Below are 27,748 nucleotides of genomic sequence, written 5' to 3' on the forward strand. Positions count from 1 at the left end.
TGGCCCAGCCAGAGCCCAGACCTGAATCCGATTGAAAATCTGTGGGGTGATCTGAAGAGGGCTGTGCACAGGAGATGCCCTCGCAATCTGACAGATTTGGAGTGTTTTTGCAAAGAAGAGTGGGCAAATCTGATGCCATGCTGATAGACCCATACCCAAAAAGACTGAGTGCTGTAATAAAATTAAAAGGTGCTTAAACAAAGTATTAGTTTAAGGGTGTGCACTCTTATGCAACCATATTATTTTATTTTTATATTTTTTCTTCCTTCTACCTAAAAGATTTTGTTTTGTTTTTCAATTGAGTTGTACAGTTTATAGGTCACATTAAAGGTGGAAAAAGTTCTGAAATGATTTATCTTTGTCAAAATTTTTTTACATCACAGAAACCTGACATTTTAACAAGGGTGTGTAGACTTTTTATATCCACTGTGTATATATATATATTTACATACATTTTGGAAAATCTGATTAGAACTACAAGCACCAGGACTCCTTGAGAAGCTGGTCTATTATTATACTGTACATAAACACGTAGAGGTGTTACTGCAACCTTTTAAAGTGTTGTCCGACACCTGAGACCTTCACAGTAGTCATGACCAGATATTTGCCGCCTTCACAGCAGTTATGGCCAGATGTGCCCCTTCACAGTATTTATGCCCAGATATGTGCCCCCTTCACAGTAGTTATGCCCAAATATGTGCCCACTTCACTGATGATCTGAGCTCCCCAGCAGCAGGCAGGATACACATCAAGCTGCTGGTCTGTGTAGGAGGAGGAGGAGCAGGGGCTGATTCCCGGTCTGTCCCACAGACCAGCTGAGAGTGGGACAAACCTCAGCCATTCTGGGACTGCGGGACAGCCACCAAAATCCAGGCTTGTCCCACTGGATTTGGGATGGTTGGAAAGTATGCATTCTGTCAGAGCAGATAGGGCCCAATAATAAATAAGACCCATGTGATGAACCCCTAGCTGGCAGAGATGCTCCCCACTCTGCATGGATGAACATGTGGAAATTACCTAGGATTCTATTATGATGTCACAATGTATGGAGAGTAGATGATATCCAGGATTCTATTATAATATCATAATCTATGGGCAGCAGATGATGGTATCAACAAATCCATTATGATGTCAGAATGTGTGGTCAGCAGATGATTACTCTGGGCGGCTAATATGTATAGGGCAGGTTCTGGCATTAAACTTTATTAAGAAAGTGCTTGGTAGAGGGGGCGATGCCAGCACAAGCAGCAGGCGCCATCTTGCATTCTGAGGTCTGACGCTAAAGAGGTGGAAGTGGCTGGCTATATGTGGAGTTGAGGAATTAATAATCCCAAAATGTCCAACAAGAGAAAAATGGATGCAGAAGGAAGGCAATTTAATAAAAATGGCAAAGCAAAAACATGTTTGTACTTCAAGGAGAAAAAACGATAAGTCTTTTGTGTTATGTGGTAGTGTCTGTGGTAAAGGAGTACAATATACGTCGGCATTTTGACACCAAACACGGAACGTAGTATGCTAAATTTAGCGTCCTAGAAAAACAACAAATTACGCAAGATTTAAAAAGCAGATTGCAATTGCAGCAGAATATGTCTAAAAAAGTTACATAAAAAAATGAAGCATCATTGAAGGCTAGCTCTATTGTGGCTGAAGAAATCGCTTAAGCTTCAAAGTGATTTTCAGAGGTTGCATTTTTGAAGCAGTACATGCTAAAGCAGGTGTGCCCTGATCAGATACAGACTTTTAAAAATGTCAGTTTGTCAAGAAACACCATCGCAAACCGTGTTGAGGAATTAGAAGGAAATCTGACAACACAGCTGTCCAAAGAGGGACGCAGTTATCTGGCCTTTTCATTAGCTGTTGATGGAAGGCCAGACAACACAACCATGTTTATAAGAGGCATGAAGGTAGACTTTTCTGTCACTGAGGGGCTCTTGGATGTAGCTGCATGCATGGGACAACATAGGGGAAGAACATTTTTGATGTGGTGGATAAGTCCATAAGTACAAATAAATTACCCTGGGAAAAGTTGGTGGGGCTAACTACTGATGGTGCCCTGCAATGTGTTGATAAAAAAAACAGCCTTATACCAAGTTCACACTTCAGTTTTTTGGTCAGTTATTGTGAGCCAAAACCAGTAAATAAGCCTACTCAGAGATCAGGTGTAATGTAAAGATCTTGACCCATTCTGTATTTTTGACCCCCACCTGGTTTTGGCTCACAATATTTGATCAAAATAACTAGAGATAAGTGAAGTTTTAGAAAATTTGATTTGGCGAATTTTACAAAAAAAAATTGCTTCGTAGTAAATTACTTTGTCACTAAGCGCATTTTTTTGTAAGTAGTGGGTGCAATGACAGGGAGCGGCGATAGCGCTGCTCCCCATCATTGTACCCATCAGATGCTACGTTCATTCATGATCGCGGCATCTGAGAGTAGTAATACAGTATAAAATTAACATAAAAAAATAAAATCATACTTACCACCTCTATTCTGTCTTCATACATGTTCACACAGTGTGCAGTCTGTCATTCAGCATAAACCATTCCTGTCTTCCAAATAAGAGGACTGTTCTTTATAGTCTAACTTGTTTATTGGCAAAACAGGAGTATTTGATGTGATTGATCAATTGTTTGGTAAAACTATAAGAATACAAATAACATATCTAAGTATATAGCATAGCATGTACAGTAACATTTGCATAACACAGAAGCACATGGTAAAATGGCTGCCTAACATAAGACTACATGTCTAGCATCTAACAGTTACAACCTTTTCCCTGAGTAACACTTATGCCTAGCTTAACAGCACTGCATAACACAATATCCTTGAGACAGAGGTAGATCTCTCACCAGATATACTTTTACCAGGATGGTGGAGTTTGAAAAGGAGATATGCAGGAGACAGCTCTGCTGATGTCCTGTAGCATCGAGACTGGAGACTGGACTTCTCTTTCCCAGAATGCATTACACTCCCACAATGCCTTGCACCACCCACAATACAATAATCTTTATTTTACAGAAAAAAAAGTGTAGTACATTTTTAAGACCGCTAGATCGTGCTATAACCTCACTAATCACTACAGAGATATTAAACTTAAGCAGATGTAATCTGAATCATTTTTCTTAACCTGCTGGGCAGAACACTCCCTGTCTGTCGTCGACAGATGCCACTACTGGGTTCTTCTCTCTTAGCAACCCATTTTGGTCAATGGTGAGATCAAGCTTTTCCAAAGCACTATCTTTGGAGACCGTTTGGCTTTTGCTGAGGTAGTCTATTTCCTTTGAATGACATTCACGTTGTACAGTGCAAATTATTATGTTCTTGGACCTTTCCAGATTAGGAGTGGTAAAGGTATGTTTGCAGTGATGCCAACCTTTGCAGGGCTTCTGGCTCACAGATAATGTCTGACCTGTATGAACTACATAGGCTATAGCACAAAAGAGCAACATTCACGTGGAGAACCTGTTGAAACGATGGTATTTGAGTTGGTGGTCCGAAGTCACTGTACGTAGAACAGATACTTCAGGTCGGATTTCTTCATCGGCATCTGGGTCTACCAATTCGAATGTGTCGGATCCGATGCTGCAAGGCGTTGAACGGTACAAGAATGCAGGACCCGTAAACCATGTTGTGTCCTAAAGGTCGCTCGGTGTGACAGATCTAGTCGCGTGGTCCGCAGGATTATGCTGTGTAGTCACGTAGTGCCACTGTTTAGGACAAGTGGATCTCCTGATGCTTAGCGCCCGATTGTAAACATAAACATAAAAGAGTCTGGTTTTGTTACAAATATATCCTAGGACTACCTTGCTGTCCATGGGAAGCTCAACTTCCTTGATTTCCAGGTTCATTCCTGTTGTTATAAGTTCAGCCAACTCCACTGCAAGCACAGCAGCGCAGAGCTCCAGTCTGGGAATCGTGTGTTCGCGTAGTGGCACCAGTTTTGTCCGCCTCATGACAAACCCTATGTGACATTCTTCTTTGACATCAATGGTCTTTAAGTATGCTACGGCTGCAATCACCTTGACTGAAGCATCGCAGAAGATATATAGTCTTTGCATCTTGACTTCGGTTGATGGCACGGGAGCATAGGGTCGGGCCACGTGAAGGCTGGTCAAAGCTTCAAAAGACTTCCAACCTGTCCACAGGTCCTTTTTCTCCATGGGAAGCATATCATCCCAATCAGATGTCTCTGTGGCGAAGTCCCTTAGTATCATTTTACCTTGGATGGTAACAGGCGCTAGGAATCCCAGAGGATCATTTAAGCTGTTTATGGTGGACAGAACTCCTCTGCGTGTGAATCGTTTTTCTTCCTTGCTGATTTGGAAGGTGAATGTCTCTGCCTTTAAATCCCAGAGCAACCCGAGACTCCGCTGGGGTTGGTGCTAAGATCCAAGTCTTTTAGATCACTTGAATGGTCTTGGGTGAGAAGGCTTCCATTAACTCACGGCTGTTGGAGGCAATTTTGTGCAACCTCAAATTAGATAAAGCGAGCATCTCTTGAGCCCTTTTCAGGAGACTGATTGCGGTCTCGTTCGTGGGTGTGGATTTCAAGCAGTCGTCCACATAGAAATCTTTTTCCACAAAGGATCTGACATCTCACCCATACTTTGCTTCATCCTCTAGGGCTGAATGCCTGAGACCGTAGATAGCGGCTGCAGGGGAAGGACTGTTTCCGAAGATGTGCACTATCGTAAGGTACTCTACAATGTCTTCTTTGGGGTCGTTGTTGCGGAACCAAAAGAACCTCCAGTAGTTTCTGTGTTCTTCCTTGACGAGGAAGCAGTGGAACATCTGTTGTATGTCATCCATAAATGCTACAGAATCTCTGCGGAAGCATAGAATTACCTCCAGAAGTCTGTTGTTGAGGTCTGGACCAGACAGTAAGACATCGTTTAGCGAGACTCCTTCGCAACTAGCACTTGAGTCAAATACTACTCGTATCTGCTCTGGTTTTTTAGGATGAAACACGCTGAATATGGGTAAGTACCAACACTCCTTGGAGTTTTGGAGCCATTTCTGCATGGTTGTTCTGGAATATTCTTTCCATGAAGGTAAAAAAATGTTCTCTCGTCTCTGGTGTCCTCTGAAGTTTGTGCTTGAGGGAGGTAAATAGACTGTAGACAAGTTCTTTGTAAGCGTTGTATCCGGGCTTTAAATGGTAAAGGTGCGACCCAGCTTTTTGACTTGTCTTTTACTATTCCTTGATCTATGATATCAAAGAACAGCCTGTATTCTATGGACATTGCGACCATGTTGTCTTCTCTTGTCCTGTGGAAAACTGTGCACCCTAAGTGATCTTGCTCACCATCATAGGTGTGGTCTTCACAGGAGGTATCTGCAAAAAAAACAAGACACAAGAGTGCTGTCTGGCATTTTTTTTTATCAGGAAACTGCTGTGACATGGCTGGAATAGGGAAGGACATCCATTTTCAAGTGTGTTGGTGAGCATACTGTTGACTGCGGGTGGCTTGTGTGCTCCTCCTAGACAGACGTCTCCTATGATCACCCATCCTAGGTCGAGTCTCTGGACATATGGAGTGTTTTGGGGACCGTTAATCTGTCCCCTAGCCTTGTGAACTCGTAGTATATCTCTTCCAAGGAGTAAGACTATCGGGGCTCCTGGGTCCAGTTCCGGTATCAGGTGAGCTATACACTTCAGGTGGTGGTGGTATGCTGCCATCTCTGGTGTAGGTATCTCAGAACAGTGGTCAGGTATGTGATTGCGCTTCAGTATGGTTGGCAGGGACAAGCAGGTCTGACCATCCACAGACTCTACCTTGTATCCAGTTGCTTTCCTCCCCGCTGTCTCAACGGTACCTGCACATGTCCCTAAGGAGTAGGGAGAACCGGGCCCTACGATGTTGAAGGTGTTGAATAAGGTGAATTTAGCTAATGACCTGTTGCTTTCATCATCTAAGATTGTATATACCTTGATTGCCTTATCTCGGTTACCGCCTGGATAAACTCTGACAAGGCAGATTTTTGAGCAGGACTTCCCTCCTGTGAGTCCTTTACAGATCTGTGTACAGTGAGAAGTGACTATTGCGGTGTCTGTGTCAGTGTCTATCTGCTTCCCTTCCTGCTCCTCTGCTTGGGAGGATACCTGAGAAGGTGGTCCAGGGTGTAAAGCCATGTTGTGTTCTGTGCATGTCACACTGACCTTACATTTCCTGGCAAAGTGCGATGTTGTAGTGCGGTCCTCTAAAGACTTCTCCCTGAAGGCTCTGCATTTTAGTAGAGGATGTGGTTTCTTGTGCAGGGGGCATTCTTTGGTAAGATCTTTGAGTATGTTTTCTTCTTGAGAAGACTTAAACTGCTTGTAAGGAGAACCTGTGGAGGCAAAGTTAGTTTTGTTGACTGCCACTAATGTTTTATGAGGTTTGACACCAGGGGTAGTGGAACATGACAATGTAAAGTCAAAACTGGGATAGTTTCTGATCCTTGCCTGTTGAGTAACAAAGTCTACAAACCCCACGAACGGGGGAAATGGTGCATTATGAACCTGTTTATAATGGGAACCATGCATGATCCACTTCTCTTGTGGATTATAATGGAGTTTTGGACATCGGATTGACACCTCTGGCGGTGTCCTGGAATGCTAGCCCCGGCAGATCTCCTTCTGCCTGAGCAACCTGTACCTCTATCAACAAGTCACTGAGTTCCATGAGCTTCCTGTAACCTCTACCCACTATTCTGGGAAAATTATCAATTCTCTTATATAAAGCATTTTCTATAGCTTCTATTGACCCATAACACTCATCAAGTCTTTCCCACACTATCTTTAGGCCTTTGCGCGGATAGTTTATGTTAATGTCTCTGATTCTTTTGGCGTGATCAGCAGACTCGCTTCCAAGCCATTTACCAAGAGATCTAACTCCTCACTACAGGAAAGATCTATGTCTCTTATGGCGTTTTGGAAGGAGGCTCGCCATGCCCTGTAGTTCTTGGGGCGATCAGTGAACTTTATAAGTCCTTTGGTAACCAGCTCCCGTTTAGCAAAGAACTTAGCGAAGTCCATGGCGGCCTGGTTAGCGGCAATACTACTCCAAGGCTTCTAAGAACTCTACTTTGGCCACTGCGGCTGCCGCTTCTTTCTCTGCTTTGAGTTTTTCTAGTGACGCTTGTAGGCATGCGGTCTCTTCTTCCAGCGACGCTTGCATGCGTGCTCTCTCTTCTTCCAGTGACTCTCTCTCTTTTTCATTTGATGCTTGTAGGCATGCTGTCTCTTTTTCCAGTGACGCTTGCAGGCGGGCTCTCTCTTCTTCCAGTGATGCTTGCAGGCGTGCTCTCTCCTCTTCCAGTAACGCTCTCTCTTTTTCCCTTAACGTTCTCTCCTTCTTTAGTTGCAACTCTTGTGCAGCAAAGGAAGACCTTACTTTTGCAGCCTCAGCTTCTGCACGGGCAAGAGCAGCCTTTTCTTTTATTGAGGACTTGCTAGAGCAGCTTGCTTGTGATCTGGTCCTGTATGATGATGCCTGGCTAGTGGACATTGTGTGCCTTTTGCTGGCTGCTTAATGTCTCTGTGTGAACTCAGTCTATGTAAAAATGGACTTCAGCGTGGTCTGGATCGTGCTGCACTTGCTGGGGGCGGCACTCTCACTTTTTGTGACTGTATGGCAGCCACTGCAACCTTGTATGCAGGATTGCATGTGTGATGGCGGCTCCATATAGTCAGATACACTATCTCTGGTGAGTAGCATCTGTTTTACTGTTCTGTCTTCATACATGTTCACACAGTGTGCAGTCTGACATTCAGCATAAGCCATTCCTGTCTTCGAAATAAGAGGACTGTTCTTTATAGTCTAACTTGTTTATTGGCAAGACTTGTTTATTAACATAAGACTATATGTCTAGCATCTAACAGTTACAACCTCTTCCTTAAGTAACACTTATACCTAGCTTAACAGCACTGCATAACACAATATCCCTGAGACAGAAGTAGATCTCTCACCAGATATGATTTTACCAGGATGGTGGAGTTTGAAAAAGAGATATGCAGGAGACAGCTCTGCTGATGTCCTGTAACATGGAGACTGGAGACTGGGCTTATCCTTCCCAGAATGCATTACACACCCATAAGGCCTTGCACCACCCACAATACAATAATCTTTATGAACAGAAAAACAAAGTGTAGTACATTTTTAAGACTGCTAGATGGTGCTATAACCTTACTAATCACTACAGTGATATTAAACTTAAGCAGACGTAATCTGAATCATTTTTCTTAACCTGCTGGGCAGAACAGCCTCCATTTGCTCGTGCAATCTTGCTTGAAGATCTTGCGCAAAATCACACATGGCCCAAAATGAAGTCATCACGCTGGCCGGCGTAGTGACGTCATACGTCACCACACACGGGATTTCGGCCAAGATCTTCAATGAAGATGGTGGTGGCTGGCCCATCGCGAGCAAATGGAGAAGGTAAGTATGATTTTTTTTTTAACACTATTTCAGGTTAAATTGATTTGCTTCCACGAAGCACGAGGAAATTTGGCTTCATGCTTCATGAAGCAGAAAACGCAAAAAAGTAACTGCCCCACAGCTGTAGTAAAATATCATTGAATTATCCATCAAGAAGTTTTGTGTTGAAAGATTCTGGAACTAGATAATGTAGTGACCAAGGTTATAAAACCTGCACGTGGCTTGAATTATATGCCCTACCATACAGAAGTAAGGTTGCTGAGAATGAGCGCAGTCCTTAAATAATTTTTTAGCTTAGGGAACAAATTGCACTTTTCATGCAAAGTAAAGCAACACCTAAACTGGCTGTGTGATTTTTCTTTGTTGTGTAACATAATCGAGAATCTCATCCAACTGAATCAGAGGCTGCAGTGACGCAAAAAAGACACCACGCAGATGATCGACATGATTACAGCTTTCCAGCATAAACTTCACCTATGGAAGTATGTCAGAAGATCTCCGCCTCAGTTACTGGTGCTTTTTCATGCATTCTCTTGGCCAACCAAGTGAGCCAGTTAATAAATGCGTTTGATCGACACTTCTCTGACTTTAGAACACAGCACTCAAGCTTTGCTATCTTTGCCAATCCTTTCACTGCTGATGTCAATAGTGTACCCCATCACCTTCAGATGGAGTTAATAGATATTCAAATATTGGTCTAAGAGCAAAGTTCCAAGATTCTAAAAGCATGAACAGTCTACTGCCCCCTGCTTTGATGCCACAGCTCCGGCTTCAAGCTACCTGTGTTCTGTCCATATTTGGATGACTTATTTGTGCAAACAGATGCTTTCAATAATGAATCTGAAGAAGACAAAGAGATCACACATGACTGGTGACATCCTCCACTTTGGTTTTATGAAAGACCTAAAACCAAACATCAGCACACTGACCATTGTCAGGGATATAAAGCAAATGCTTTATATAAAAGAAAGGATCAAAGGAAAAATTTCAAAGGGAATTGATCCTAGAGGTGGACATATAAAACACCTCAAAAACAGTTTGTCGTTAATTTAATTATATTGTGCAATCAATGAAACATGGTACAAGCGTCTATGCAAAAATATAAATGATTTATTATACAATAACTTAGATTACAATCAAAGCTTAATCAATATAAAATGATATAATATGCAAGAACACGCAGTAATTTGTAGTGCCCTAAATTTGCCACTAGATGGTTTTAACACAAATACCAGCGTTCCTTTTCACCTCTCAAACATAAAATGTAATACAACTGTCTTGGCCACAATTATGAGATATACTCTCAGTTGACACAGTAAATTCAATAGTGATTATGGTAGATACGATGAGCGCTGATAAGCGGCAGGGGCAATATTCTAATTCGCGATATTTCATAAATATTTTGTAGAATATTCGTCATATATTCGAGAATTCGAGATTATATTCTTGATTGCGAAAATCGGCAATGTATTATTTGCGTAATGCGTGTGAAATACCGGTGTGGGTCGCTTATGCTACATTTTCCAAGCGGGTATAAGTTTCCTGAGACTGGAGAAAATGGTTGGCACGGCAGAACATTAGAACAGCTTTATATGCAGGTAGAGTGCTCCAATATATTTGCGCTTGCAAATTTTAGGTAATTAATGATGCACATTTTTTTGCAATACGTGCAACTTGTGACATCACGGCACTATGTATGTAGCATGTATGTATGTATGGACAGCAAAACCTATTACACTGCCTAACACCCACTATGACCAATCTCGGATATCGGGTAGTCTTGCGACACAACTTATAAATTATCAGGCCTGATATTGACTATGGAATGTGAATATTCCAATCAGAGAATTTCTCCGATATCAATATTAGATCTTTTATTCAGTAATGTGCATCTTTACTGAATAGTGATAATATTGATGTAGCACTTTTAGCATTATACATCCGCACTAAAGTGGGGAGTTACAAAATATCAGGCCAATTAATTCAATCAATACTACACATAATAAAGTTATACGTTATCCGGGAATGCAGATGATATGCAGAGCCTAAGGGAAGTCAGCTCTAAAGTCTGTTCTGATCATTGGGATTTTTCTTTTCTTTCTCTCTCTCCTTTTTTTTCTCCCTTTCTTGTGTGTGGTTTATTATCAAAAACTTATCAGTTAGGCCGAGTTCACACGAACGTGTGTGACCCGTGCCCGTGCTGCGGCCCGCAAATTGGGTGGGTCAGCCGCATCGGATCGCGGACTTATTCACTTTAATGGATCCAAGATCCGCCCGTTCCACAAAAAAATAGGACCTGTTCTATCTTTTTGCGGAAAGGAAGTACGGGAAGCAACCCCACGGAAGCACTCCGTAGTGCTTCCGAGGGGTCCCGTTCCGTGCGGCCGTTCCACAATTCCGGATTTGCGGACCCATTAAAGTGAATGGGGCCACATCCGTGATGCGGAATGCACACGGGACTGTGGCCGTGTATTGCGGCCCGCAATTTGCGGACTGCAATACGACCACGGATCACACACGTTCGTGTGAACTAGGCCTTAGACACACCTTCCTAGCTTGGAGTTTTCCAATCATTGTCGGTTAGGCGTGTACATATGATAACGACTGTGAAGTCACTGTATTACCCAGAATGCATTTCTGCTGTTGGTGTAATGTTACTTATTTATACCTAGGTGGCACTATTGCATAAGCTACTAGCATCATTACTAGTAAGGGTTAAATGTCCAGGTCTGACTTTATCTTACATTCAATATACATAACATATGGCATCCTAAATCAGAGCTACAGGGATTAACTTTGACACACGTACCAATTAAAGCATAGACATTAAGGTACCATTTTAGACATCTCCCAACTATCAAATTTCTGGTACCGATAAGAATATAATAGACCTTGTACTCTCACACTGCTTGACACTTTGAATACTGGACTGAATTTGTCCCCGGGATTTATGACACACTACAAGATCTAAAGAGTCTTCTATAGACATAGTCGGGCACCAGGTCTCTGAGATAACATCAATTTAGAGACCATAAAACTTTCACACCCCTTATCTGTAAGATAATTAACCCCTTCCCGACTGCAGTCCGTCTATATACATGCTATTTGCACATGCCCCGTGCAGATAGCATGTGTATAGACGTCAGGCAGCTCTTTAATCCAAGCGCTGCAAAGCGCTTGGATTAAAGCTTCTGCCCCTGTCCTGCTGCTGTCACGGACAGCATACAGTGCAGTAATGCCGGCAAGGGACCAATCAGAGTGGCCCCTTGCCGGCAATCGATCCGATTGGTTAGTCTATGCAGACTAACCAATCGGATTGCGGCAGTGAAAAAATGCCTGTTCCAGGCTCTGATCTGCGCTCTGCAGATCAGAGCCTGAAATCAGGTAGTGTCCTCGTGCCCCCTGATCTGTGCCCCCTTCCTGCGCACCTCCAAGCCCCCCCTTGTCCTCGCCTGCCCCTAATGCAGTTCCCCCCACTAAACTCCATATTCATGCAGCCTGCCCTGATGCGGTCCGCCCCCTCCCCGCCCCATACATTTATCCTGCCCCCATTTGTGCTGCCTCCCTCAATGCTGACAGTACCCCGCCCCCTTTCCAGCTCTGCCCCCTGCCTCCGATGCGGTCCCCCTGCTGTGTGTGATGGCGGCGGCTCTATTCCTGAGCAGCCGCCATCAGCAGCGAGTGTCAGCTCTATGCTGACACTCTGCTGTAACCTCTTAGATGCCGCGGCAGCGGCAACCATGGGGTTAATAGAGGGAGGGGGCTCCCTCTCTCCACCATCAGGGCGGCCGCGCTGCGATGGCAGCGCCCGATGGTTGCCATGGCAACCGGATGCTTTGCAAAAGCGTCCAGTGTTGCCACCTACAGGACATCTGATAGTATTATACTTTGCAATGCAATCTTCAAGATCCAAGAGGGACTTGATAAAAAAAAAGTGAAAATAATAAAAGTATAAATAAATAAATAAAAATGTAAAATTAAAATAATAAATTGCCTTTTCCTATATAAAAAAAACTACACACATTAGGTATCACCGCGTCCGTAACGACCGTCTCTATAAATATATCACATGATAGACCCCCTCCGATAAACACCATAAAAAAAAAAAAAATGTATAAAAAAAGCCATTTTTGTCACCTTACATCACAAAAAGTGCAAGACCAAGCGGTCAAAAAGGTGTATATCAAACAAAATGGTACCAATAAAACCGTCACCTCCTCCCGCAAAAAATGAGACCCTACATAAGAAAATCGCTAAAAAAATTTAAAATATATAGTTCTTAGAACATTGAGACACTAAAACATAATTTTTTTATTTCCAATATGCTATTATTGTGTTTAAGTGAAATAAAAAAAAAGTGTACATATTAGGTATCGCCGCATCTGTAATAACCTGCTCGATAAAAACATCACATGACTTTTTTTTACGGTGAACACCGTAAAAAATATAAAAAACTGTGCCAAAAAAGCCATTTTTGGCACCTTACATCACAAAAAGTACAACAGCAAGCAATCGAAAAGGCTTATGACCCCCAAAATAGTACCAATCAAACCGTCACCTCATCCCGCAAAAATTGATACCCTATTTAAGACAATCGCCCAAAAAATAAAAAAGCTATGGCTCTCAGACTATGGCGACACTAAAACATCATTTTTTTGGTTTCAGAGATGCTATTATTGTGTAAAACTTAAATAAATAAGAAAAAGTATACATATTAGGTATTGCCACGTCCGTAACGATCTGCTCTATAAAACTGTTACATGACCTAACCCCTCAGATAAACGCTGTAAAAATAAATAAATAAAAACTGTTCCAAAACAGCCAATTTTTTTGGTCATCTTGCCCCATAAAGTGCAATAATGAATGATCAAAAAATCCTATGTACCCAAAAATATGTACCAATAAAAACCTCAAGTCTTTCTGCAAAAAACGAGCACCTGCACAAGACGATCGGCAGAAAAATAAAAAACATATGGTGTTCAGAAAATGGACACACAAAAACATCATTTCTTTTTCAAAAATGCTTTATTATGTAAAACTGAAACAAACAAACAAAGAAAGTAGACATATTTGATATCATTGCGTCCGTAACAACCTGCTCTATAAAAATAGCACATGATCTACCCTGTCAGATGAATCTTGTAAAAAAATAAAAAAAAACTGTGCCAAAACAGCCATTTTTCAGTTACCTTAATATAAACTTAATATAGAGCAATTAAAAATCATATGTACCCTAAAATAGTACCAATAAAACTGGCACCTTACCCCTTAGTTTCCAAAATAGGGTCACTTTTTGGGAGTTTCTACTGTATGGGTGCATCAGGGGGGCTTTAAATGGGACATGGCATCTAAAACCAGTCCAGCAAAATCTGCCTTCCAAAAACCATACGGCGTTCCTTTCCTTCTGCGCCCTGCCGTGCGCCCTTACAGTAGTTTACGACCACATGTGGGGTGTTTCTGTAAACCGCAGAATCAGGGTAATAAATATTGAGTTTTGTTTGGCTGTTAACCCTCAATGTGTTAAAGAAAAAAATGTAATAAAATGGAAAATCTGCCAAAAAAGTGAAATTTACAAATTTCATCTCCATTTTCTTTTAGTTCTTGTGGAACACCTAAAGGGTTAACAAAGTTTGTAAAATCAGTTTTGAGTAACTTGAGGGGTGTAGTTTCTACAATGGGGTCATTTATGGGGGGTTTCCACTATGTAAGCCCCACAAAGTCACTTCAGACCTGAACTGGTCCTTAAAAAGTGGGTTTTGGAAATTTTCTTAAAAATTTTAAGAATTGCTTCTAAATTTCTAAGCCTTCTAACGTCCTAAAAAATAAAATGACATTTCCAAAATGATGCCAACATAAAGTAGAGATATGGGAAATGTTAAGTAATAAATATTTTATTAGGTATGGCTTTCTGTTTTAGAAGCAGAGAAATTGAAATTTAGAAAATTGTGAATTTTTCAAAATTTTTGGTAAATTTGGGATTTTTTCATAAATAAAGGTGAAATATATTGACTCTAATTTATGACTATCATGAAGTACAATATGTCACGAGAAAACAATCTCAGAATGGCTTGGATAAATAAAAGTGTTCCAAAGCAATTACCACATAAAGTGACGCATGTCAGATTTGTAAATTTTGACCTGGACACTGGGGCATCAATGACCCTTGGTCATGAAAGGGTTAAGGACTCATTCTCAAGATCTTTAATATGTTGTTCTGTTTTTTTTCAAATGTCCATTCATTCCCCCATGCCTATGTTCTTATTGTATATACACTCACCTAAAGAATTATTAGGAACACCTGTTCTATTTCTCATTAATGCAATTATCTAGTCAACCAATCACATGGCAGTTGCTTCAATGCATTTAGGGGTGTGGTCCTGGTCAAGACAATCTCCTAAACTCCAAACTGAATGTCAGAATGGGAAAGAAAGGTGATTTAAGCAATTTTGAGCGTGGCATGGTTGTTGGTGCCAGACGGGCCGGTCTGAGTATTTCACAATCTGCTCAGTTATTGGGATTTTCACGCACAACCATTTCTAGGGTTTACAAAGAATGGTGTGAAAAGGGAAAAACATCCAGTATGCGGCAGTCCTGTGGGCAAAAATGCCTTGTGGATGCTAGAGGTCAGAGGAGAATGGGCCGACTGATTCAAGCTGATAGAAGAGCAACGTTGACTGAAATAACCACTCGTTACAACCGAGGTATGCAGCAAAGCATTTGTGAAGCCACAACACGCACATCCTTGAGGCGGATGGGCTACAACAGCAGAAGACCCCACCGGGTACCACTCATCTCCACTACAAATAGGAAAAAGAGGCTACAATTTGCACAAGCTCACCAAAATTGGACTGTTGAAGACTGGAAAAATGTTGATTGGTCTGATGAGTCTCGATTTCTGTTGAGACATTCAAATGGTAGAGGCCGAATTTGGCGTAAACAGAATGAGAACATGTACAGGTCCTTTTAAAAAAATTAGCATATTGTGATAAAGTTCATTATTTTCTGTAATGTACTGATAAACATTAGACTTTCATATATTTTAGATTTATTACACACAACGGAAGTAGTTCAAGCCTTTTCTTGTTTTAATATTGATGATTTTGGCATACAGCTCATGAAAACCCAAAATTCCTATCTCAAAAAATTAGCATATTTCATCCGACCAATAAAAGAAAAGTGTTTTTAATACAAAAAAAGTCAACCTTCAAATAATTAAGTTCAGTTATGCACTCAATACTTGGTCGGGAATCCTTTTGCAGAAATGACTGCTTCAATGCGGCGTGGCATGGAGGCAATCAGCCTGTGGCACTGCTGAGGTGTTATGGAGGCCCAGGATGCTTCGATAGCGGCCTTAAGCTCATCCAGAGTGTTGGGTCTTGCGTCTCTCAACTTTCTCTTCCCAATATCCCACAGATTCTCTATGGGGTTCAGGTCAGGAGAGTTGGCAGGCCAATTGAGCCCAGTAATACCATGGTCAGTAAACCATTTACCAGTGGTTTTGGCACTGTGAGCAGGTGCCAGGTCGTGCTGAAAAATGAAATCTTCATCTCCATAAAGCTTTTCAGCAGATGGAAGCATGAAGTGCTCCAAAATCTCCTGATAGCTAGCTGCAGTGACCCTGCCCTTGATCAAACACAGTGGACCAACACCAGCAGCTGACATGGCACCCCAGACCATCACTGACTGTGGGTACTTGACACTGGACTTCAGGCATTTTGGCATTTCCCTCTCCCCAGTCTTCCTCCAGACTCTGGCACCTTGACTTCCGAATGACGAGCAACAGTCCAGTGCTGCTTCTCTGTAGCCCAGGTCAGGCGCTTCTGCCGCTGTTTCTGGTTCAAAAGTGGCTTGACCTGGGGAATGCGGCACCTGTAGCCCATTTCCTGCACACGCCTGTACACGGTGGCTCTGGATGTTTCTACTCCAGACTCAGTCCACTGCTTCTGCAGGTCCCCCAAGGTCTGGAATCGGTCCTTCTCCACAATCTTCCTCAGGGTCCGGTCACCTCTTCTCGTTGTGCAGCGTTTTCTGCCACACTTTTTCCTTCCCACAGACTTCCCACTGAGGTGCCTTGATACAGCACTCTGGGAACAGCCTATTCGTTCAGAAATTTCTTTCTGTGTCTTACCCTCTTGCTTGAGGGTGTCAATGATGGCCTTCTGGACAGCAGTCAGGTCGGCAGTCGTACCCATGATTGCGGTTTTGAGTAATGAACCAGGCTGGGAGTTTTTAAAAGCCTCAGGAATCTTTTGCAGGTGTTTAGAGTTAATTAGTTTATTCAGATGATTAGGTTAATAACTCGTTTAGAGAACCTTTTCATGATATGCTAATTTTTTGAGATAGGAATTTTGGGTTTTCATGAGCTGTATGCCAAAATCATCAATATTAAAACAAGAAAAGGCTTGAACTACTTCAGTTGTGTGTAATGAATCTAAAATATATGAAAGTCTAATGTTTATCAGTACATTACAGAAAATAATGAACTTTATCACAATATGCTAATTTTTTGAAAAGGACCTGTATATCCAACCTCTGATGGCTACTTCCAGCAGGATAATGCACCATGTCACAAAGCTCGAATCATTTCAAATTGGTTTCTTGAACATGACAATGAGTTCACTGTACTAAAATGGCCCCCACAGTCACCAGATCTCAACCCAATAGAGCATCTTTGGGATGTGGTGGAACGGGAGCTTCGTGCCCTGGATGTGCATCCCTCAAATCTCCATCAACTGCAAGATGCTATCCTATCAATATGGGCCAACATTTCTAAAGAATGCTATCAGCACCTTGTTGAATCAATGCCACGTAGAATTAAGGCAGTTCTGAAGGCAAAAGGGGGTCCTACACCATATTAGTATGGTGTTCCTAATAATTCTTTAGGTGAGTGTATATTGCTGTTTCTTCATATATTCTTGTAGTACGCCTGATGAAGAGACTGGTGATGTCTCGAAAGCTCGCTATGTAACATCATTACTTCTATTTTTGTTAGCCATTAAAAGGTATCAAACCTGCAATACTCTTATTTTGTTTCTCTTAATGAGAGCACTAAACTATTTTTCTATTGGCTAACACGGTACCAGACTTTTTCTTTTTTCTTGTACTCTCACAGACATGTGTGTCTCCCCTGTCACTTAAACGGGTGATTGATTGTTAGTTAAAATACCAACGCCTTCCCTGAATGGAGAATCATTAACAAAGTCTATACTTTAAATTCTTCTCATCATATTTTAGGAGTACATGCATTCCTAGTGAGAAATATATAAAATAATAGATGCATTGACGTCCTTTATAATATTTAACAATATAAAACAATACATATGTCCTATCGATTATCTTATACAAAAAAAAATAAGGTTCATTATATGTGTATACAGACACCACAGATTTCTGCTTCACCAATAGACATCAACTGTAAGGGTAATTAGAACCAGATATGTCTAGAGAATATCCATATCTCATTCATAAATCTAGGAGACAAGAATGACTCTTTTCAGAGTGGTACATCTATACAGGGAGTGCAGAATTATTAGGCAAGTTGTATTTTTGAGGATTAATTTTATTATTGAACAACAACAATGTTCTCAATGAACCCAAAAAACTCATTAATATCAAAGCTGAATATTTTTGGAAGTAGTTTTTAGTTTGTTTTTAGTTTTAGCTATTTTAGGGGAATATCTGTGTGTGCAGGTGACTATTACTGTGCATAATTATTAGGCAACTTAACAAAAAACAAATATATACCCATTTCAATTATTTATTTTTACCAGTGAAACCAATATAACATCTCAACATTCACAAATATACATTTCTGACATTCAAAAACAAAACAAAAACAAATCAGTGACCAATATAGCCACCTTTCTTTGCAAGGACACTCAAAAGCCTGCCATCCATGGATTCTGTCAGTGTTTTGATCTGTTCACCATCAACATTGCGTGCAGCAGCAACCACAGCCTCCCAGACACTGTTCAGAGAGGTGTACTGTTTTCCCTCCTTGTAAATCTCACATTTGATGATGGACCACAGTTTCTCAATGGGGTTCAGATCAGGTGAACAAGGAGGCCATGTCATTAGATTTTCTTCTTTTATACCCTTTCTTGCCAGCCACGCTGTGGAGTACTTGGACGCGTGTGATGCAGCATTGTCCTGCATGAAAATCATGTTTTTCTTGAAGGATGCAGACTTCTTCCTGTACCACTGCTTGAAGAAGGTGTCTTCCAGAAACTGACAGTAGGACTGGGAGTTGAGCTTGACTCCATCCTCAACCCGAAAAGGCCCCACAAGCTCATCTTTGATTATACCAGCCCAAACCAGTACTCCACCTCCACCTTGCTGGCGTCTGAGTCGGACTGGAGCTCTCTGCCCTTTACCAATCCAGCCACGGGCCCATCCATCTGGCCCATCAAGACTCACTCTCATTTCATCAGTCCATAAAACCTTAGAAAAATCAGTCTTGAGATATTTCTTGGCCCAGTCTTGACGTTTCAGCTTGTGTGTCTTGTTCAGTGGTGGTCGTCTTTCAGCCTTTCTTACCTTGGCCATGTCTCTGAGTATTGCACACCTTGTGCTTTTGGGCACTCCAGTGATGTTGCAGCTCTGAAATATGGCCAAACTGGTGGCAAGTGGCATCTTGGCAGCTGCACGCTTGACTTTTCTCAGTTCATGGGCAGTTATTTTGCGCCTTGGTTTTTCCACACGCTTCTTGCGACCCTGTTGACTATTTTGAATGAAACGCTTGATTGTTCGATGATCACGCTTCAGAAGCTTTGCAATTTTAAGAGTGCTGCATCCCTCTGCAAGATATCTCACTATTTTTGACTTTTCTGAGCCTGTCAAGTCCTTCTTTTGACCCATTTTGCCAAAGGAAAGGAAGTTGCCTAATAATTATGCACACCTAATATAGGGTGTTGATGTCATTAGACCACACCCCTTCTCATTACAGAGATGCACATCACCTAATATGCTTAATTGGTAGTAGGCTTTCGAGCCTATACAGCTTGGAGTAAGACAACATGCATAAAGAGGATGATGTGGTCAAAATACTCATTTGCCTAATAATTCTGTACATACTGTAGAGAAGAAACCTTATGAACAGTGTTCTTTCCATGAACCTATTTTGGCCAACTTTAAAAATACATACAAAAATTGTGAATATATCACTTATAGGTAATCAAATCCACTATAATTATGATAGTTAGATATAAATGTTATATACCTATGAAAAAGCACAACAAATCTCCCTTCATTACAATCGAATCCATTGAAATAAATTGGATTATATTGGAATGTCAAAAGGGTTTTTCATATGGGTTCCTTAAGAACTGTGGTGTTTGGACTCGGTTTGTAATGTTCCAGCCAGAACTTTGCTAAAGTCTTTCTGAAAAATTGCATCCCACTTTGTATTTTATCGTGATAGACCTGTATATGGAAGTCAATTTGGGAATATGAGTTCTTGTCTAAAATTTTCGTTATTCTCATATAGATTTATTGAGTGGGTAAATAACTTTGAATGTAAGTTAATGATAATGTCCTTCACCACGGAATAGAAGTCCGATAGATGTTGCTTCTGATTTTCCATCTCTGCATGAATAGTCATTAGATTCATTTTTAGTGAGCTGATCTCAAGTTCCAGAGTCTAAATGGAGATGGAATTAGCAGCTGATACACTGGTGGCAACGACAGCACCTACTACGCCTATGGCAGCTGCAATCTCAGAAATGAACCACTTTGATCGTTGACTCATGGAAAACTGTTCCCTGGTCAGGGTCTTTCTCGTCTGTTCCAGGATTTGTGTAATCCATTCTTGGGAATAACCGACGTGTATTTGATACCATACCTTTATCTCTGGAGACTGAATCTCAGAAACGTTGAACTGTCTTTTAATGGAGATGCGTGGATCCAAACTGACGTACATCTTCTGGGATAGAATCCTCTTTATTCGTCAAGATGAATCCTATGGTATTCTGCAGCATGATCCCAGATGAAGAGCCTGGTACAGCGATCAGTTCAGCGTGGAACTCCTTCCCCAATATTAGGACGATGTAGATAACAGCAAAAATCCTTGATGCCATCTTGCTCCTATAATATATTGTATGACAAATATAAGCACATACATACTTCTTTTTATCACCCCTACAATAAAAGAAGTCATACTACCTGTAATGCAAGGCACCAACGAAACAGACCAGTGTAGATGAAGCAAGGGGTTTTATTCAAAAGAAAGTAAACAAAGTCCAGGCAAACTTCACTGGTAACAAATAACAGGAATACCAAAATGAATGGAAGCCAGGGGAAGTCCCAATCCGTGTTTTAATTCACTGTGCACACTTGCCAGACGAAAGGATTCTGGGTCCCACTGGAAAGGACGGAGTCCAGACAACCTTCAGTCACTAGCACAGGTAGTATGACCTGTATTTGGAAAGGGAAGGATAACCGTGGGCAGTGACCGACCGGGGAGACCATTTTTTATGTGCCTGCTAACAAATCCCAGGGCGCCAAGTGTCCACTCCCTATAGGCCATGAACTGCCCTACACCGGTGTACACAGCCTTGGCCGGTCATTGGCAATTAACCCAATGCCGGCCCCCCTAATCTACTTTGAATTTGTGGCCAGGTGCTATTCTCATCAAAGGTCAGTGAAGCGCGTACACGTGACCGCGCATCCCCTTGCAAACCCGTTCCCGAGCGTACACGCAGACGCACAGGCGTGTCGATATGGACACCGAAGTAGAATCCGCAAGAGGTACCGGAGACAAGCCCGGCCGCGGCGTACTGCCACTAGCCCGACCAACCTGTCCTCGAGACCCCGGCGGTCTTCCCCTCTGGCGCACACACGAACGCATCCCCGTGTCGGTTCGAAAAGGGGTCGGATCTGGTGTATCCGTGGAGGCACACGTAACCTGTCCCGCCGCTCCACGAGGACCCTTTTTGGTCACACAGCAGTGTGAGACAGGTGAGGATCTTACACTACCATACATCTTCAATTTGACATAGTTTTCTTTCTTTAACAGAGCAAGTTCTTGGTTCAGAAGTGAGTCAAGAGATAATTATTTACAGAGGAAAAACACATGAGGACAGGTTAGTACACTCGTTTGTTTATATGATACCGATCCTGGGTTTCTGTCTTTAGCTGAAACCTTGATATCTCTTCACTCCTCATCATCCGGTAATCCTTCCTTTTTGCGAAGTTGTGACCTAGGATGACAAACACGTAATTGATTAATATGCACCCATTTCTCTATAAATCCATCCCCCTTAGGAATTTTGATCTTGTAGACCACAGGTGACAATTTGTCAATGACGACATAGGGCCCCTTCCAGGAAGGCAGGAACTTACTTTCCTTCACCCGGGCAAAGTTATAGAGATAAACCTGATCGGAAATCTGGTATTCCTTTCTTGCCTATTTAGAATTTTAACCATGCTGTACCTTTTACCTGCAAAGGGTCTCCGTCTACACTTATCAAAGAGCCATCAAACGATTTCAATTTCGGCCTTTTTGCTGTCACATCCATAACCTGTTGGAAATAACTATATGACAATATAGTGGCTTGTGATCCCGTGTCAAGTAAACTCCTAATTGGCCCGATAAGTTCATCTTGGAGATAAGAATTAACAAAATATCGGCCTTCAACCTGAAACGAATCACATAAGAAATTAGGATGTTCACTCATCTGACGCTTTTTGAGGATTTGATGCTTTTGCAGTGATGCGACTTCTGGAGAAACCCGGACATTCTTAATCCACGCGGCAGCAGCCCCCACTTTTGATGAAAACTGGATTATATCACAGCTTACAGACGGCAGCTCACAGATTGTTGCTGAGATGATGGGATCACTCATTGGAGAAGACACATTAGTGCACAAATCTACATGGTTAGACTGCAAGATAGATAACACGTTAGACACCTCCTTTTTGGCCTCAATTTTAGGGTCAAGAATGCTGCAAGGCAATATAGGATTAGGAATCACATTAGATTCTTCTACAACCAGCTCGTTAGCCTTTCGTTGGCCTGGGCTCTGACCCCGCCCTGCCTGCTTTATAGGGCTGAGCTGGGACCTGCAGCCGCCCCTAAAAAAGGCTCAGGTTGTTTTTTTTCGATGGACACCTGGGACATATTATTAACTATTTTGCTTAATTTAGCCACTTGATCTGCCAACTGATCAAACCAATCATTTGATTTGTGCACAGTTTGGTTTTGTGGTGTACCCTTACTAGAGGTGGGTGACCGACTTCTAGGTGAAGTAGAGGGTTTAGGCCTACCTTACTTCTGTTGTCTGGGCCTGTTATTCCAGCGCCTGTATCCCGGGGGACTCCATTTGTAATATTGGGGATGGTAGTTAGACCTCTTATCTCCATTATTATCCCCCTCTGACCCGTTGGGGCTATGAGGCTTTGTTTGCTTGGGTCCTACCTGTTGTTGCTGGGCTCGTTGGAAAGGTCCTGTAGACGGAGGGTACCTGCGTGACTGCGTTTCAAATCCCAGGTTAGGGTTTATTTTAGCTTCTGATAAGTTTTGTTCTGGGGACCTTTTGTATATTTTCTCACCCGTAGCATGGCACTCACTGATGTTCAACAGTGAAGTGGCAGCCGATCAAGATCTCTAGTTAGGTTAAATTTAATTTGCATAGGCATTGCATCATAAAACTGTTGTTTGAATTCCCCAGATTCCCAATTTGGGGACCTATACGCTAACCCATAGGCATTTTTAAGGATAGAGAGGAATTCCCGGGGACTTTGATTGAATCTAGTATCTCTAAATATCAAGTTTTGTAGCAGTAATAGTCCGGTAAGGGCCAAATTCTAATTTCACCTCGTGCAAAATATCCTGCCAATCCCGGATCCCCCTGTTCCTGGTACAGTTCTAAATGATCAGCAATTTCAGGAGAACCTCTCTTAAAGAATTTAGGTACAGTGTCATTTAGAAATTTTATGATACTCGAGGAACTCTGATCCCCTTCAGAACACTGAGCATATTTCTTTCTAGAGACCACCTCAGCATATGACGGTCTCCTGGAACTCTCATCCCCCTTGAGGGAAAACTTATGCCTGCGCAGTAGGGAATAAGCCACGCGCTTTTAGACATCACTGTCATAATCACTCATACTGCGATCACTTCCATCTCACCCACTTGGCACAGGTGACTTAACCTGAACATTCCTCTCCAGGGGAAGGTTTGGGGGGACACTTCTGTGGCCTTTGGTGTCGCTAGCACCTAGTAAGGCAGTTACAGCTTGAAACGCCTGACTTAATTGGGTTAATGCCTCCTATGTAATCATGCCATCACCCTCGGGTGGCTTAGGGTCTCGAACGGATTACGCTTTAAGAGCATGTGATGATGACATATCTAGATTTTGGTGGGGTGTGAGAGCTGGAGGATCCCAAAATCTCTCATTATCAGACAGATCACTTTCAACATTGACTATAGTATGGCTTGGTCCGTCTGTTTGCTGAAGTCTGCAATAATGGAGGTTCAGCTCATCTGCCTCCCTTTTTAGTTGATGATAGGCAACATGGCTGAGATCGAGCTCATGCTTTAAGTCCTCTATTGATACTTTTGCAGATTCTAACTCTGTTTCTATACGAGATATATACTGTAGGCCTGAATGTCTGTTATATGCATATTTCTACTCTTTAAGAGGGTACTGACTTCTAGTATTGCATACAGGGCTGGTGGCAGCATATTTAAGAGGTGTTGGTCTTTACTGGCGTTAATTTTAAACACACCAAAATAGGTTAGATGTCTCCTGACTGTACCAAATGATTTCTATACATCCACACATTCTCTCTCGGCTTCTGCCTACAGCTCACTTAACCATGCAGTTACATCCTGATCCAAACCCAACCGTGAATGTACATATTCAACAATGTTATGGAATTAACTGTTCCGGGCTAGATGGACTATCTCCTGTAGCGTCACCATAACCCACTTCACTACTGGCTGCGCTCATTTTCCCTACCAATAATTGGTACACAGATATATGAACAATCTGGTTAGCCAAAAAAAATTATGGAACGTTTTACTATTTGCACAAATAATTAATAAATTAACTTGTTCTCGCTGGGGCCTCCAATTTATGTCAGAGATATAAAGCAAATGCTTTATATAAAAGAAAGGATCAAAGGAAACATTTCAAAGGGAATTGATCTTAGAGGTGGACATATAAAACACCTCAAATAGAGTTTGTCGTTAATTTAATTATATTGTGCAATCAATAAAACATGATACAAATGTCTATGCGAAAATAAAAATGATTTATTATACTATAACTTAGAATACAATCAACGCTTAATCAATATAAAATTCAATAATATGCAATAACATGCAGTAATATCTAGTGCCCTAAATTCTCCACCTCTCAAACATAAAATTTACTACAACCGTCTCGACCAAAATTATGAGATATACTCTCAGTTGACACAGTAAACTCAATAGAGATTAGGGTAGATACGAACCCTTACTCTGCTCAAACTATGACCAATCTCGGATATCGCGTAGTCTTGCGACACAACTTATAAATTATCAGGCCTGATATTGACTATGGAATGTGAATATTCCAATAAGAGAGTTTCTCCGATATCAATATTAGATCTTTTATTCAGTAATATGCATCTTTACTGAATAGTGATAATATTGATGTAGCACTTTTAACATTATACATCCAGACTAAAGCGGGGAGTTACTAAATATCAGGCCAATTAATTCAATCAATACTACACATAATAAAGTTATACACTATCTGAGAATGCAGATGATATGCAGAGCCTAAGGGAAGTCAGCTCTAAAGTCTGTTCTGATCACTGGGATTTTTCTCCTGGGGTGTCTCTCCTTTCTTTTCTTTCTCTCTCTCCTTTTTTTTTCTCCCTTTCTTGTGTGTGTTTTATTATTAAAAACTTATCAGTTAGACACACCTTCCTAGCTTGGAGTTTTCCAATCATTGTCTGTTAGGTGTGTACATATAATAATGACTGTGAAGTCACTGTATTACCCAGAATGCATTTCTGCTGTTGGTGTAATGTTACTTATTTATACCTAGGTGGCACCATTGCATAGGCTACTAGCATCATTACTAGTAAGGGTTAAATGTCTACGTCTGACTTCATCTTACATTCCATATACATAACATATGGAATCCTAAATCAGAGCTACAGGGATTAACTTTGACACATGTACCAATTAAAGCATAGACATTAAGGTACCATTTTAGACATCTCCCAACTATCAAATTTATGGTACCGATAAGAATATAATAGACCTTGTACTCTCACAGACATGTGTGTCTCCCCTGTCACTTCAACGGGTGATTGATTGTTAGTTAAAATAACACAGCCTTCCCTGAATGGAGAATCATTAACAAAATCTATACTTAAAATTCTTCTCATCATATTTTAGGAGTACATGCGTTACTAGTGAGAAATATATAAGATAATAGATACATTGACGTCCTTCATAATATTTAACAATATAAAACAATACATATGTCCTATCGATTATCTTATACTAAAAAAAACTAAGGTTCATTATATGTGTATACAGACACCACAGATTTTCTGCTTCACCAATAGACATCAACTGTAGGGGTAATTAGTACCAGATATGTCTAGAGAATATCCTTATCTCATTCATAAATCTATAAGGAGGCAAGAATGACTCTTATCAGACTGGTTCATCTATAGAGAAGAAACCTTATGAACAGTGTCCTTTCCATGAACCTTTTTTGGCCAACTTTAAAAATACATCTAATAATGGTGAATATATCACAATATGGCCTCTTATAGGTAATCAAATCCACTATAATTATAATATTTAGATATAAATGTTATATACTTATGAAAAAGCACAACACCATGGGAAAATTTAAAAAACCTGCATGTTGTGCCGTCTCGGGTTATTTAACAATATGTTAGAGTACCGTAGTTATATTTATACACTCTTACAATTAGAAATAGCTAGTTGAAGGCAACCATAATGCTGATGTGGCCCTAGGTGAAAATGAGTTTGACAGCCCTGCTTTGAACTATCTTCCTCGATGTCTGATGGTTTAATATGTCTAATTTATGTTTATTTGCATGTCTTTTCATCAGTTTCCTGGTGCTGCACTCTGAAAACGGTCACTGATAGAAGGTCCCGTCCATCAGTGGCCTCCATTCACTTATACTGGGGATGGATTGCACATGCACTAGCTCCCTTGTCTGTCCCCAAGTGTAAGTGAATAGACACCACTATTCCCAGCACATGTGCAGCTTGTAATAGATAGTGGTCAACCCCTTTAAAGTACAGTATATTTATAATAGTATATTATTATTTGTGATTTCTAATTTTATTCTATACTGTAGCTGACTTTGACATTTAAAAACTTGTTTTTGAATCCATTTGCTGACATTCTTCTCCTTCTTTTCTGTTTCAGGGGCACAAGTTGTAGCAACAGATCTGGAGGAGCTGATTGGAAACCTGCAGTACAATATACTACGAAATACCAAAATGAAATGTAAATATGTGCCACAAGTTAAAGAACTAATTTGGGGATCTAATTTAGAGAAGAAGTTTCCAAAGTCCTCCTCACACTTTGACTATATTTTTGCAGCTGATGTTGTTTACAACCATCCGTATCTAGAAGAACTTCTGGAGACACTTGATCATTTGTGCAGTGAAAACACCACTATCCTTTGGGTTATGAGATTTAGGAAAGAAAATATGCTTCAGGAGAATGCATTTATTCAGAAATTCCAAAAGCTATTTGATATGGAGGTTATCTTCGATCTGCCAAGTCTGAGCATAAAACTCTACAGAGCTAGAAGACACAATCAACAGAAATGAGAAATATTCTGATAAAATTACAAATGGGTTATTACATTTTAAAACTACACATCATAAAACAATAATTATTCAGGCACATGCATATATTTCTTGAAAACATATTTGCACTAAATAAATGAGCTGTATGAGATTCCAAAAAAGGCTCCGCTTTTTTTTTTTTCAGAAACGGCACCACTGGCTCCCCCCAGATCTGGAAGAATCATAAATTATGTGTTCAAGGCCCTGTATTGATTCTTGATTTCTCAGATAAAATAGCAATGTCTATTGTCTGTTGAGCAGATAAGACTTTGCTCAGGTATTTATGTCCCAATTCCAATCTTCTATAAAGACCTGAAGTCAGGAGTCAATGTTCCAACACATTATATTTACCCCCAAAATGTTGCTATTTAAAATACAACTCATCCCACAAAAACAACAAGCCTTCCGAGAAACAAGCTCTCTGTGATAGCTACATTTCCAAGACTAAACGTTGCTCCTCTGACCAGCACGATTCACCAAATTTAATTATTTT

The 27,748-nt window shown here is 41.1% G+C and overlaps 1 protein-coding gene across 2 annotated transcripts in view; it reads left to right on the top strand.

Moving 5' to 3' along the window:
- LOC120993493 (protein-lysine methyltransferase METTL21E-like) overlaps positions 1–27,311 on the top strand; it is a 106,560-nt gene extending 79,249 nt beyond the window's left edge. The window contains exons 5-6 of one of the 2 annotated variants that reach the window (XM_040421987.1): positions 26,828–26,908; positions 27,005–27,311. In XM_040421987.1, the coding sequence (XP_040277921.1) occupies positions 26,828–26,908; positions 27,005–27,237 (314 nt within the window). In that variant the 3' untranslated portion in view covers positions 27,238–27,311. Of the gene's footprint in view, positions 1–26,827 lie in introns of both variants that reach the window. The other variant, XM_040421986.1, reaches the window with a different exon arrangement.
- Positions 27,312–27,748: the final 437 nt, after the last annotated feature.

This window comes from Bufo bufo, chromosome 3 (genome assembly GCF_905171765.1).
Source record: "Bufo bufo chromosome 3, aBufBuf1.1, whole genome shotgun sequence".
NCBI lineage: Eukaryota > Metazoa > Chordata > Amphibia > Anura > Bufonidae > Bufo > Bufo bufo.